The 14,389-nt window shown below is 29.0% G+C and overlaps 1 protein-coding gene, 1 long non-coding RNA gene and 1 pseudogene across 4 annotated transcripts; 2 read left to right on the plus strand and 1 right to left on the minus strand.

Moving 5' to 3' along the window:
• The first annotated feature begins 2,330 nt into the window (after positions 1-2,330).
• LOC136998793 (uncharacterized) lies at positions 2,331-4,389 on the plus strand. Of its 3 annotated transcripts, none has more exons than XR_010889332.1 (3): positions 2,331-2,761; positions 2,876-3,501; positions 3,637-4,389. It is a non-coding gene; the product is annotated as an uncharacterized lncRNA (long non-coding RNA). The 3 variants fall into 3 exon arrangements; XR_010889331.1 differs by having other exon boundaries at positions 2,333-2,761; positions 2,876-3,066; positions 3,206-4,389; XR_010889330.1 differs by having other exon boundaries at positions 2,876-4,389.
• Positions 4,390-7,811: 3,422 nt separating this feature from the next.
• On the plus strand, positions 7,812-9,255 carry LOC136998792 (uncharacterized; annotated as a pseudogene).
• On the minus strand, positions 9,103-12,369 carry LOC136998790 (uncharacterized). Its single transcript, XM_067351992.1, has 4 exons — positions 11,342-12,369; positions 11,102-11,253; positions 10,622-10,743; positions 9,103-10,542 (listed from the first exon to the last, which is right to left on the minus strand). Exons 1-4 carry the CDS (start codon positions 11,395-11,397, stop codon positions 10,444-10,446), a joined length of 429 nt encoding a protein of 142 aa, XP_067208093.1. The 5' UTR covers positions 11,398-12,369; the 3' UTR covers positions 9,103-10,443.
• Between the last annotated feature and the right edge of the window lie 2,020 nt (positions 12,370-14,389).

Here is a 14,389-nt window from a genome sequence, read left to right on the forward strand (position 1 = left end):
TTTCACTTTTATATGAGTGTCCAGATAACTATATTTACAAACAGGTACATTCTTATTACAAATATTACACTCCATCACAAAATCATCTTTTTTTGTCGAATATTTACATTGCCAACCGCAAAGGATATGATTCTTTCGTTGTTTTTCGGAATGTGAACTCAAATGATTTTCTACAGATTTGGATGTAGACAGAACATTTGCGTCACAAATAATACACTGTGAATGTGAATTGTTTAAATACTTGAAATACATCCATGGCCCTTTTATTATTGTTTTCTCTTCTTCGTATTTCCAAATTTTTATATGATGCATTGCCATATGTCGTTTTAAGTATCGATCTTTTAAATATATATATTTATTTTCGCAAAACTTGCACTGTGCTTCAAAATCCGATAGTTTCACATAATATTCCCATACATGTTTTTTAGTTGCAATATATAGTGATGTAGACATTATGTCCGTTTGAAGTGACTAGACACGTGTAACTGATTGTGAGTACGATGAACTAACAAGAACTGATACAAGAACCTATCTGTCGATGAGTATAGTAGAGGACGAAAAAAGACGCATAATTATTTTCCATTTGAATGTAAATATTAATTTGTCAGTCAAATCTAGCTAACAACGATCAAAACAGGCAGTAACATCTCATGCTAAGCATGTATACACAGAGAAAATTTTATATCAAAAATTACTATGTATGGCATTAATTAACCGCGGACCATAAAGCTGCGAACCGAAAATAATTAATATGTTTCACATGTGAAAAACATATTAAAAATTTTTATAATTTCTTCATGATCCGCGGCTACTGCCGCACATAGTAATTTTTTATTTAAAATCTTCTCCGTGTAATAATAACATCTCAGCGAAATAGACGTTACAGCGCGTATCTTTTACACGAATATTTTGTAAGAAATAATGCACAAATAATATATTATCTATGTGTATTAATTAAATTGCTTTTAAATTATGGCTATATCAGAGAAATTTATTTGGCTATATCAAGAAAAACGCATTTTTTTTTATTATTTATGCTGCATTAAATGCAATTGATATACTCACTGCGAAATAATTACATATAATTGACTCGCATGATTGACTCGCAATAGATATCGCATAAGAAATTATTATGTGTATACATTTAACCACCTGATTTATTTTCAGATATGGCATTATCGACTTTTTTTACAATAACTCCTTGATTTATTGATATAAATTTTGTATTACATCATTTTATTCTTATTTGTACAATAATATTAGTTTTTAATGTGCTTTAATCCCACATAACATTGGATATTTTATGTATATGCATTTTTTCTCCATTAAATGAAAATAATATCCTGTATATAGAATGTATATACATTTTATATACCTAATTTAAATATACATTATGGTACATAATATGTATATCCAATAATGTATTTTATATGTATATACAGCGTCAAATATTATATATATGTACATTTCATATACATAATTTGGATGTACATTGCAATATATTATATGTATATTCATTGATGTATTTTATATGTATATACGTATATGTATATACATTATATATAAAATGTAGATACATAATTTGTATATACTTTGTTGCACATAATATGAATATACATTGTTGTGCATTATACATATATACATACATTATGTAATCTTTAGATATATGCATTGCACATATTTTGTTATATGTAATATGTATATCCATTGCTGTACATTATATATACATACATAATGTAATCTTTAAATACATACATAATACTTTAGATATAAGAATTTTATATATAAATATATATATATATATATATATATATATATTTATTTATTTATTTATATTTATATATATAGCTCATAAATCTAATGTATTATCAAGAGACACGGTAGTGTCTCGCGCCAAGTTCACGCGTAGCGCAAGACCGACCGTGTATCTTTACGCGAGCCCGAAAGTTGAGACGAGCCGAGATTATCGGATCTCGATAACGGCTGGGCCGATTGAGTTGGCAATAGGCTCAATCGATAGCGCATACCCAAATTACATAAGAAAAGTCTGCTTGTTTTTGCTCTGTGTGCTTTATAAAAATAAATATACGCATTCAAAGTCGAGAAATCTAGAAAATCATCTCGCTAGGATGTATGTCGCGTTGAGATGTATGTCGCTCGTGTCTTATTGGTCAGCGTCATCAACATTTTCTAACATGGCGGCGCTCAGACCTGTCAGCTCGCAGTTTTGATGTATATATTAATTACATTTATATATTAGCATCGGTCGTAAAATGTATATATAACGTGTTGTGGAGACGAATAAAGATAGTGTATATAAAAAATAATAGTATTCTTCATAAAAAAAATTTTTTTCGATCTTAAAGTGCAGAAGTGTACACTCTCAGTATTCTGTAGTTAGTTAATTAGTGGACAGAAAGTGTACTTTGTGCAGATGGTGGAATCTGCAAGTTTCTGACGTTAGGTGCGCTGATCAGTGCAGAAAGTGTTAAAATAAAAAAAAAGTAATTATAGTGAATTCGGTCTAACAAATTTGGCCATTTGCACTATGCATACTTAAGAGTACTTATCCAGAGCAGTGTAGTGCGAGTGACTAAATTTGTTAGAAATTCGTATTAAGTGAAATAAGTGTATAAGTGTATATATATATATTACGAACTTCGTAATACGAGATACTAATTTTGTTACATGGTATCCTATGATTAAAGTTTTCGAATCTTTTACTTGTATGTTTCCACTTGAATATGGTAATTTGATAATGGTAGGTAATGACAGATTTCCATAAAAAAAAGTTACATTTTACATACTAAATAAAATAAAATATATTAAATAAACGAAAATAAACAGTGTTAAATTGAAGTTTAACGATTTTTAGGAAACAATGAAAAACAGAATAGATGGACTTCTTACAAAAATAGGATACTTTGACGAATGGACAGACCATACTCTCACTATATATTTAAGACAAGAAGCTGTAAAATGGGCATGTATTCTTGGTATTTCTGAGTGCCGAAGAAATGCTGCTTCGAAATTATTAGAAGAGTTTAAATATTCTGAAGACAACTCGTAAGCTACTTTATAAGTATAATATTTATTTCATCAGAATGTTGTTGCATTTTTGTATCATGCTGAATAAATTATTTTATAATTAAAATTTCAAAATGTAAGCAAATTTGTAGCAATAAGATATTTTTTTGTAATGCAGAAATTCGATGGAGATGAAACGAACATACTGTCATAATTTAATACCAATGAACCACGCTATTTGGAACGAGATATGGAAGAAATGGAATGCAACGTTTGATGAAAGATTTTTAGAATACCTATCTTGCTCTGAAGATCTTGCTATCATTCGCCATTATTTAACGGAATTAATACAGCGCAGAGCTCAGCCCGAATATGTTAATGCATTTTTTTTAGTGTTGCAAAACATGCAAAACAAGTTGAACTGTATAATTTTGTTTTCAGTATTGTTGAAAAAGTTACTTTCGATTCAAATAGGTAATAACATTTTTCTTTAAATATACGTCTCTGTATATATTTCTTAATCATTTAAATATATTATAATAATTATTTATTAATATTTGTCACAACTATTAAATTTATCAGTTTTTTAGTTTTTCTCTGTTTTTGTAGAAGAAATGACTTAATTGCAACATTCATTGTAATTATTACACATGTGCACGAGCAAAAGCACATGAGCGAGGTATACTTTCTGCACTTTACACTAACATACCCATTTCCTGGTATCTAAATATAAAGCTTTATGTCTACATATATTTATTACATATATGACATATTTGATGTGAATTATATATACAATACTATGCACTGTACTCTATCAAATTGCAATGTAGAGATCTGTATGTATTGATATTATTCAAAAAATTTGTTTTAGATAACCAAATATTCATCGAAAAAGCGATATCAAATAGCAAGAGATGTTGAAAAAAAATAAAGAAACGAAAATTGGAATACGTAAGACTTGTCAACAACTACGGGTATTACTTAAGTATCAGTAAATATAATAAATAGCGAAACATTTAAGTCAGTGGAAGACTTACTTCACTGTTTCTCAGCCATAATCATGTATCGGTAATTGTTGTAATTCTCTTTCTTCGATTTTATTAAATAATATCTAAGTATTTATAATTATTTAATTTTTGTTTTTAATTATTTTTAATACCCTTATATTATTGCTATTTCTAATACTATAAATTTTGAATAACGCAGATATTTGCATTCTTTGATGAGTAATGAAAAAGGATTACGTTAGTGACAAAAACAATTATCATTTAAAATACGTATACAAAGGACATGGACGGACATCTGACAATGATAAAATAGCCCATTTTCATTAGAATTTAATTTTATAATACATAATGTATTTGTATTATATTGTAAAAACTAAGACTATCTACGCTCTCAGTCAATAAAGAAATTGAATAAATTAAATTTTTTTGTCATGAATGATTAATTTTATTATATACACAAAACGTTAATTTTATTTGAAAATATTATATATTCAATATCACAATTGCGTGGCAATTTAATTTTTGTACTTTACGTATATATGTTCATTATATTTTTTAATTTTTATTCTCATCCATCGATAAGTAGCGTCATGCTCAGTGTGAGCTTCTTAACGCTGTTTACATGGCATAAAGTGTGTATGTCACCGATATCTTCCTCAGTGTTCGATAATTGTTTGATATGGAAATATCGCGAATAGGTTTATATGTCTCTTGACGTTCCCAATTGGAAGCGGTATTAGGCGTATTCTTCTTACAAATTTGCGCATTGCAACAAACACTTCTATTTTAATTAATATATATAGGTGAGTAACCAACAACAAATAATTTTTTGTTCTATATTTCTTCTATATTTCACTTTTAAAATATAGAAGAATACATATAAATTACGCGTATAGTTTTAGTTTCTCGAAAGCACATATTTCAAATTTACCGACATTGATATTTCTCTTAACATTTGTCCTCTTATCCTTACATTGCATGACAAGATACACAACGATTAATTGTATTCGTCGAAGAAATTATTTTAACATTTATCATAAATTTATTAGGAATGCATTAGTTCGATATTTCTAAAATCAACAGTTATATTTTTCAATTTCAAAAAATTTGGATAATATTTTGCATACTTTAAGTATATTCCTGAGAAAAACAAACAAACTACAAAAAATTTAAAAGCTATGAATTTCTCATGTTAATCAAATATATAGGTACGTGCCACATATATGATAATTACGTCCAGCTTAAAGAAACAATTTAAAAAAAATTGAGTCTATCTCATTCGTCTAACAAGGAAAGGGACCCAAGTGTCCCCCTCCGATTTTGACGAGCTTTAAATATGTTGTAAAGTAGCTCAAAATAAGAGACACGTATTTTTTTTTATGTGCTTTCTCGCACGTTTAGGGTTGAAACAACCCCTACAAGCTAAAACGGTTTTTTTGGTTTTGACTGAATATCGTCAAAACTGTAAGAGATATCAAAAAATGTTTCGAATAAAAGTTGCATGGTCTTTTATGAGCTTTATAACCGCGTAGCTCGATTTTTAAAAAATTTTATATTTTTTAATTTACCCTCACCCCTTTTTATTATTTTTACAAATTTCAAAATTTTTATTATGACAAAAGTTGTAGCATTTTTTACGCTGAATACAACCATATATAATTTTATTATATTTCGAAATCGCATTTTTCAGAAATGAGCTGTCAATGTCGCACTACATGCGTCACGCTGCGATATATGCATATATGTATATGCATAACGCATCGTTTGTGCCGCTTGTGTAATCGATGTTTGTCGTGCATGTGTAATTGATAAGACAAATAAAATTAGAAATAAAGATTAGCATGTTATGAAACATTCGGAAAAATGTTCTGATCAAAGAACAAAGTTCACTAAAGTTGTTGCCAAAACATCCCCTCTATTTTACACTTTTATAGTCGCATTTCGAGTGCATTTATAGCGCAACGCGTTGTCATATTCCGTCAGTGCATATTACGCTTTAAAGTTGTGCGCTTGTTAGTGATTACGAAAAAACAATATATAAAACAGCATCAAAAAAAGAACAGCAAATTCACTATAAAGTAAGTATTATTTTTTTGTACACAAATAAGGAGAAATATTTAATTGTTATATTTTTTAGAATGATTTAATTAAATCCATTTAACGTAATAATGTTAGTATACGTAACTTTTTCGGCCCTTAATCTATCAACAAGTCCGATAACATCTGAAGAACGAGAAATGGCACATAAAATAGAATCTATGCTGAAAGAAATGCGCGATGAGAGATACAAAATGGAAGTAGAAGAATTTTTAGATTATGAAAACGATAACAATATTCCAACAGCAGAGCAATTCGAACTAGGAGATAAAGAGGAAGAAGGTGAGCTATGGACGCAAATCCTAAAGTTATATGTACTACAGATGGACGTATTCCGTATAAATATAAAAAAAATGCAGTCGAATTTTGAAAAAGCAGTACAACAAGGCCAAGAACATTAGAAGGAGTAAAACAAAGATTTCGGAAAGTATATTCATTACGTCAATTACGACGATGGGAAATTCAAGTGAATCAAGGTGGCAGTAGATTCAAAAAATTAAAACAAATTTCGGAATATACATTAAATAATTTTCATACAGCTCTTGAAAATAGAATTATTGTTCACGACGCTGATTTAGCTCGATGGGCTATTCGGGCACAGGAAAATTTAAATGTACCAGAATTTACAGCTTCATCGCGATAGATAGGAAAATTTAAAATAATACATAATATTGTATCTCGTAAAATAACAAAATTTATAAGAAAAACATCTATAATGTCTAACGTCGATTTTGAAGAAAAATGTAACACATTTATTGAAAACGTTAAATATCAAATAATAGAATATGGAGTTGAAAATATTTACAACAGTGATCAAAGCGGATTCCAATTAACTTGGCGTGATTTTGGGGGTGGTTTTTCGGGTATAAGGGTGTTTTCCGACGCATGTATCGAATCGGTCTTTTTTGCATGTCGTGTGAGGGCCTCGGAACTTTTTCCGTGCAAAAGGAAAAGAGCGACAAGTCATTTTTAGCTTGGCTAGAATGGTTTAAGTGATTTTGGGGGTGATTTTTTGGGTATAAGGGTGTCTTCCGATGCATGTATCGAATCGGTTTTTTTTGCATGTCGTGTGAGGGCCTCGGAACTTTCTCCGTGCAAAAGGAAAAGAGCGACAAGTCATTTTTAGCTTGGCTAGAATGGTTTAAGTGATTTTGGGGGTGGTTTTTCGGGTATAAGGGTGTCTTTCGACGCATGTATCAAATCGGTCTTTTTTGCATGTCGTGTGAGGGTTTTGGAACTTTTTCCGTACAGAAAGAAAAGAGCGACAAGTCATTTTTAGCTTGGCTAAAATTGTTTAAGTGATTTTGGGGGTGGTTTTTTGGGTATAAGGGTGTCTTCCGACGCATGTATCAAATCGGTCTTTTTTGCATGTCGTGTGAGGGCCTCGGAACTTTCTCTGTGCAGAAGGAAAAGAGCGACAAGTCATTTTTAGCTTGGCTAGAATTGTTTAAGTGATTTTGGGGGTTGTTTTTCGGGTATAAGGGTGTCTTCCGACGCATGTATCGGATCGGTCTCTTTTGTTCTTTGTTTGTGGGTCTCAAAACTTTCTCCCTGCAAAAGGACAAGAGCGACAAATCATTTTTAAAAAATCGTTCCAGGAACGTTCCAAACTTCAACCAGCTCAAAAAAGATTGAATCTGCAGTACAATCCGTATCGGCAACTACGCATAGCTATACTATATAACCTACTGTTTCAGCCGATGGTAGATTTCTATTGCCTCTTTTTATTGTACTGAAAGAAGTTAGTGGAACATTTGGTCCCAGAGTGCAAGAAACAATGTTTAAGGCACCTAATATTTTTGTTACGGCTTCGAAATCCGGAAAATTAACAGCGCATCATTTTAAAATTTGGTTGCAAGACGTACTTTTTCCAAATGTAGGTCCAAAATCTGTTTTACTACTAGATTCATGGACTAAACTTTGGTCATTGTCCAAATATTATTCAAGAATCTAAACCAGAATCTACAGAAGATATTTTGTTGACTATACCAGCTGGAACAACAGGAAAAATACAACCATTGGATGTATATAGTTTTCGTTTGTGGAAGAATTTTATTAGACACTTTTCTGATACTGTAATGCTTTTAGGTCTGGAAGTCAATCTGCATGCAAGAAACACCATTTTAAAATTACAGTCATTGACTCATAATCAATTTTCATCGCCAAGATTCAGAAATTTATTGAAATACGCATGGTATAAAAGCGGGTACGTAATAAATAAGCCCGAAGAATTCGAAACACCAGTGGAATTTTGTTTCCATAAACAGTCAAAATCAACATGCGATATTTGTGGCGCACCTGCAATAATTACTTGCGCATGGTGCAAAAAGTCACTTTATATAAATCACTTTTTTCACGAACATCACCTTTGTGATACGTTTGTTCCATAAATTCATCTGTTTTTAATATATGTATGTTAATATATGTAGTATATTCAATATATGTAGTATGTTATTGTTGAAGGTAAAGTTGTAATTGTTTCGACATATATTATTATAAAAGAAATAAAATAATAAACAAACAAATGTTTCTAGTATTGATTAATAGAAAAACCTGAAATTAATTGGAATTTTTTGCATTACCATTGAAAAACAATAAATTGCATTTTAATTGGAAGATTTTTATTTATTTATTTCTCTTTCGATATAATCCACTCTTAAAAAAGGCATGAAAGATCGATACTCGAATGTATCGAAAGTATTGTTGACGCTTATCCGTGACGCTAATTGGTTATCTCGATTATTCTGACAGTTTGATAGTTTAAGAGCAAAGATTATTTTAACGGTTATTTAAAATTTTAAAAATTTTATTAAAATATTTAGATTTCATAATTATTAAATTATTATAATAAGTGCACGGGCGCAGCGCGCGCTTGTATTGTTCTAGTATAACTATAAAAGTGTAATATAGAGGAGATGCCTTGGCAACAACTTTAGTGAACTTTGTTCTTTGATCAGAACATTTTTCCGAATACTTCATAACATGCTAATCTTTATTTCTAATTTTATTCATCTTATCAATTACACATGCGCGACAAACATCGATTACACAAGCGGCACAAACGATGCGTTATGCATATATATGCATATATCGCAGCGCGACGCATATAGTGCGACATTGACAACTCATTTCTGAAAAATGCGATTTTGAAACATAATAAAATCATATATGGTTGTATTCAGCGTAAAAAATGCTACAACTTTTGTCATAACAAAAATTTTGAAATTCGTAAAAATAATAAGAAGGGGTAAGGGTAAATTAAAAAATATAAAATTTTTTAAAAATCGAGCTACGCGGTTATAAAGCTCATAAAAGACCATGCAACTTTTATTCGAAACATTTTTTGATATCTCTTACAGTTTTGACGATATTCAGTCAAAACCAAAAAAACCGTTTTAGCTTGTAGGGGTTGTTTCAACCCTAAACGTGCGAGAAAGCACATAAAAAAAAATACGTGTCTCTTATTTTGAGCTACTTTACAACATATTTAAAGCTCGTCAAAATCGGAGGGGGACACTTGGGTCCCTTTCCTTGTAAGAAAATATATGCGTGTGAAGCCTTGTTGTCTGTAAAACATATTTTATTTAAAAAAAAATTAAAATTACATTTATTATATTTATATTCGAAAATTATGTATATTTTATATATTCCACGTTCTCTATTTCTATGTTTAAAAAAAAGTTTTCAGTGTGTATTATGTTCCTTACATAATTTTTTGATAAAATTTTTTACGGCATGAATAAGTGCAATTTTTTTCAATATTTATCTTTTCTTGTTTTATAAAAATTAAGGACTAAATGTTACATATGTCTTTCTTTTCTACAAACTACAATGTTTTTCTTACAGATCAGAATTCAAAATTACATTAATATGGTACTCCGAAAACTTTTATTAAATGGTGAATTAGTGTTAATCGCTATGAGAATTATTACTCTTTCAAATGCTAACAATACAGAATATGGACAAATTGCTAATAATACACAACATACACAATATAAACTAGTTGATAACAATACGTTGGAACATGTATGGATTGCTACAATACCGAATAGAAACAATACAGAACCAAAAAGAATATTGCTACGAATTTCTCAAAATACAGAACATAAAATAATTCCTAATAATACAGAGTATGACCAAGTTGCTAACAATACAAAAGATGAACGGATTGCTAACAATACAGAATATCAACGGATTGCTAACAATACGCAATATGAACAAATTGCTAATAATACACAACATACACAATATAAACTAGTTGATAACAATACGTTGGAACATGTATGGTATTGTTTTACTTTTCAATGTTATGTTAAATATTACATATTAAAAATAAATGTGCGTCCACCGCGCTTTTTGTAAGAATTTTTATTACTGCGTTGACCCCTACCACCTCTGTTCCATCTTGGTCCTATAAATAGTTTGTTATTAATATTTTATTTATTTTATTATTTGTTATTTATTTAATATTATATTTATGTATTACTCACTTGTGAATCTATTTTCCATTTTACTCTTTTCTTCTTCCTTTTTTTTTCATCTTCGTTTTCCTTCTTTCCTTTTTCTTCGTTTTCCTTCTTTCCTTTTTCTTCATTTTCCTTTTTCTTTGCTACTGTAAATTTTGAAAAAATTATTTAATTAGTTATATATACATATATATATATAGTCTTGCGCAACGCGCAATTATTCGACAATCCTTCTTAATTAATATCTCAATTATTATTTTGAAAATTACAGAATAGCAAATGTAAAAATATAATAATAAATAATCATTTGCTATTCTGTAATTTTAAAAATAATAATTGAGATATTAATTAATGATTGTCGAATAATTGCGTGTTGCGCAAGACTAGATCATTGTGTATTAATCCTGATATTTTTCGTTATTTAACTCAACAGCAAAAAGTAAAAAATCTGTAGTTAAATAAAATGCGTTCAAACATTTGTATTAATATGTGTAATGTATTTACCTATTTTTTTTAAAGATTCTAACTCTTCTTCAAGTTTTTTGATTTTTTCAGCTGCATCTTGCAGCTGAATGTCTTGTTTCACCATGTCTACGTCTTTCAATAGGTCGTCTTCCAATAACTCTTTATCCGGATTTATTTCCAGTTTTGACATTCTGAAAAATAAAGATGTACATAATGTTGTATTATAAAATGTTGTATTATAAAAGTTGTATTGTAAAATAATATTATTATTTTACTTACTTTTTTCTTATTCCTCCCTTATTAATTTTCGAGCTGGTGGCTTGTGCGCTTTCCATGTTGATTAACAATGTTTGTTATTTTACTATGACAACATTTACTATGACAACAAATCGATAATAAACAAAATTGTTTTCGCGGACATTGATTATTCTGCTCCCTGACAATATATATTTGTCACGTCAGATTTGACACTTATTGGAGTAATTGGAGTATCGAAAACAATTTCCATTGTGTCTAAGTTACGGAATTACTGTTCATAAAAGCCAAAGTTTGCCTGAGTTTGCAGAATGCTTTTATGGACATAGGTAATTCTGTATTTAGTCACGGCCAAGTTTATGTTGCATTGTCACGAGTAACATCTTCAGATGGATTGCATTTGATCAATTTTGACCCTTCATCTATAGAAGCTAGTGAAGAAGCTATTGTTGAATATAATCGATTAAAACGAATACACAAATCCAAAACAGATATAATTTCTGTTTCAAAAGAAAAGTATCGTAAAATAAAAGATATTTTATGGGTACAACCCAAAATAATTAGTTCTGTTCAAGAATCACATAAAAAAGTTCGAAAAAATATTACTTGGGTCACACATGGTTTTCAAAATATAGATAAGGGTTCGTGTTATGCAAATGCAGTATTGCAATGCTTTTTACATTTAAATGTTATTAGAAAACTAATATTTGAGTATGATAAATTAAGTATTTTAGGTATTTTAATAAATCAATATGAAAACAAACTGCCTAACTTGAATACATATGTAATACGACAAAGTTTAGGAGAATTTTTCTCCAAAAATGTTAAACGAGATGCATGTGAATTTCTTATAGCTCTTTGCACGAAATACGATTATATAAAAAATTTAGTTGAGCATCAAGTCACTTTCATTAAACGATGTAAAAATTGTCATAATACGACGACTATTGTTAATAAAAATATCCTTCTTTCAATTCCTGTTAATAAACGGAAGAAAAAAAGTTTTGATCTTAATGAATTATTAAATGTAACATTTTCTCATTGGTGTCAATTACACAACGAATCATGTAAAAATTGTACAGGAAATGACATATTATGTAAAAGTGAATTAATATTAACCGGAGATATAATTGTCATGCATTTAATAGCAATTCAAGACGGTATATCAACAAAAACAGATAAGTTTACTTTACGTGCTGTCCCAACAACTAATATAAATATTGCTGGACAATTCTACAAAGTTATGAGTGCTATATTCCATCATGGATAATGTATCGAAAATGGTCATTACACAAGTATATGTAGAGAAGAAATGTCTAATACTTGGATTGAAGCTGACGATGCGCAAATTAGAAAAAAACAATGGCCTAGAGGCGCTAAAGATATCTGTATCATTTTCTTACAGAAAATTGATAAGTAATTGGTGGTATTATTTGATCATATCTTTTGATAATAAATGGTAAAAAGAATTGTCATATATAATCAAATATTTTATTAAAATATGTTCACTGATGACGAAAATCTTTATGGATAATCAAATATATGTAAAAAAAAGAAAATAAAGAAAGTTAAGCCAATGACGCTTAAATTAGACAAATACAATGGCCTAGAAACGATTTGTTTGATATTTACATAATTATATATAACTTTATATTATTACAACATTAATCAAAGAGGACCGTTTTATATGACGGGGGTGGTGGTGGGACTCTTTAGCAAAATCTAATTAATTATTTCACAATTGTTATTTCACTCTGAAATATCAATATAAAGTTAATATATTTAGTAATATTTTTACTGAAAAAAAGAAATAATATCCATCAATCAACAAATTACCTTTTTAAAAAAAGGTAAAAAAAAGGCGCCAAGTACACGCAAACCTTCCAAAAAAAGTTGTTGTATACACGCAAACCTTCCAAAAAAAGTTGTTGTATATATAAACACGCAAACCTTACAAAAAAGTTGTATATTTTATATTAACGAATTACCTTTTTAAAAAAAGGTAAAGAAAAGGCGCCAAGTACACGCAAATCTTCCAAAAAAAAGTTGTATACACGCAAACCTCCCAAAAAAAGTTGTTGTATATATAAACACGCAAACCTTACAAAAAAGTTGTGTATTTTACCTAACAAAAAAGTTGTTGTATATTTGAAAATCAACAAATTACCTTTTTAAAAAAAGGTAAAGAAAAGGCGCCAAGTGCACGCAAATCTTCCAAAAAAAAGTTGTTGTATACACGCAAACCTTCCAAAAAAAGTTATTGTATACCAAAAAAAAGTTGTTGTATACACGTAAACCTTCCAAAAAAAGTTGTTGTATATATAAACCTTTCAAAAAAAAGCTGTCGTATATATTAATCCCAAAAAAAGTTGTTGTATATATAAATGTATTTTACCTAACAAAAAAGTTGTTGTATATTTGAAAATCAACAAATTACCTTTTTAAAAAAAGGTAAAGAAAAGGCGCCAAGTGCACGCAAATCTTCCAAAAAAAAGTTGTTGTATACACGCAAACCTTCCAAAAAAAGTTATTGTATACCAAAAAAAAGTTGTTGTATACACGTAAACCTTCCAAAAAAAGTTGTTGTATATATAAACCTTTCAAAAAAAAGCTGTCGTATATATTAACCTTCCAAAAAAATTAATCTTCCAAAAATAAATGTCGTATATATATTAACAAACCTTCCAAAAAAAAGTTGTTTATATAAACACGCAAATCTTCCAAAAAAAGTTGTTGTATATATAAACCTTTCAAAAAAAGCTGTCGTATATATTATTTCAAAAAAAGTTGTTGTATATATAAACCTTTCAAAAAAAAAGCTGTCGTATATATTAACCTTCCAAAAAAATTAATCTTCCAAAAATAAATGTATATATATTAACAAATAACAAACCTTTCAAAAAAAGTTGTTGTATATATAACCAAATGAAAATTTGCTATATATTCTGCTTATAAAAGAGGTGATATCTGAAAATGACGCCAAGTTTAAATAAAAAACCTTTCAAAAAAAGTTGTATGTATATATTTAAAAAAAAGTTGTATATACCAAATAAAAATTCGCTATATATTCTG

Source organism: Linepithema humile, chromosome 3 (assembly GCF_040581485.1).
Source record: "Linepithema humile isolate Giens D197 chromosome 3, Lhum_UNIL_v1.0, whole genome shotgun sequence".
Lineage (NCBI taxonomy): Eukaryota > Metazoa > Arthropoda > Insecta > Hymenoptera > Formicidae > Linepithema > Linepithema humile.

Coding starts and splice junctions, on each gene's coding strand:
- LOC136998790 (XM_067351992.1), bottom strand. CDS start 11,397: ATGGAAAGCGCACAAGCCACCAGCTCGAAAATTAATAAGGGAGGAATA. Junction 10,744..11,101: donor AGAATCTTTAAAAAAAATAG/GTAAATACATTA, acceptor CAAAATTTACAG/TAGCAAAGAAAAAGGAAAAT. Junction 10,543..10,621: donor AATGGAAAATAGATTCACAA/GTGAGTAATACA, acceptor AACTATTTATAG/GACCAAGATGGAACAGAGGT.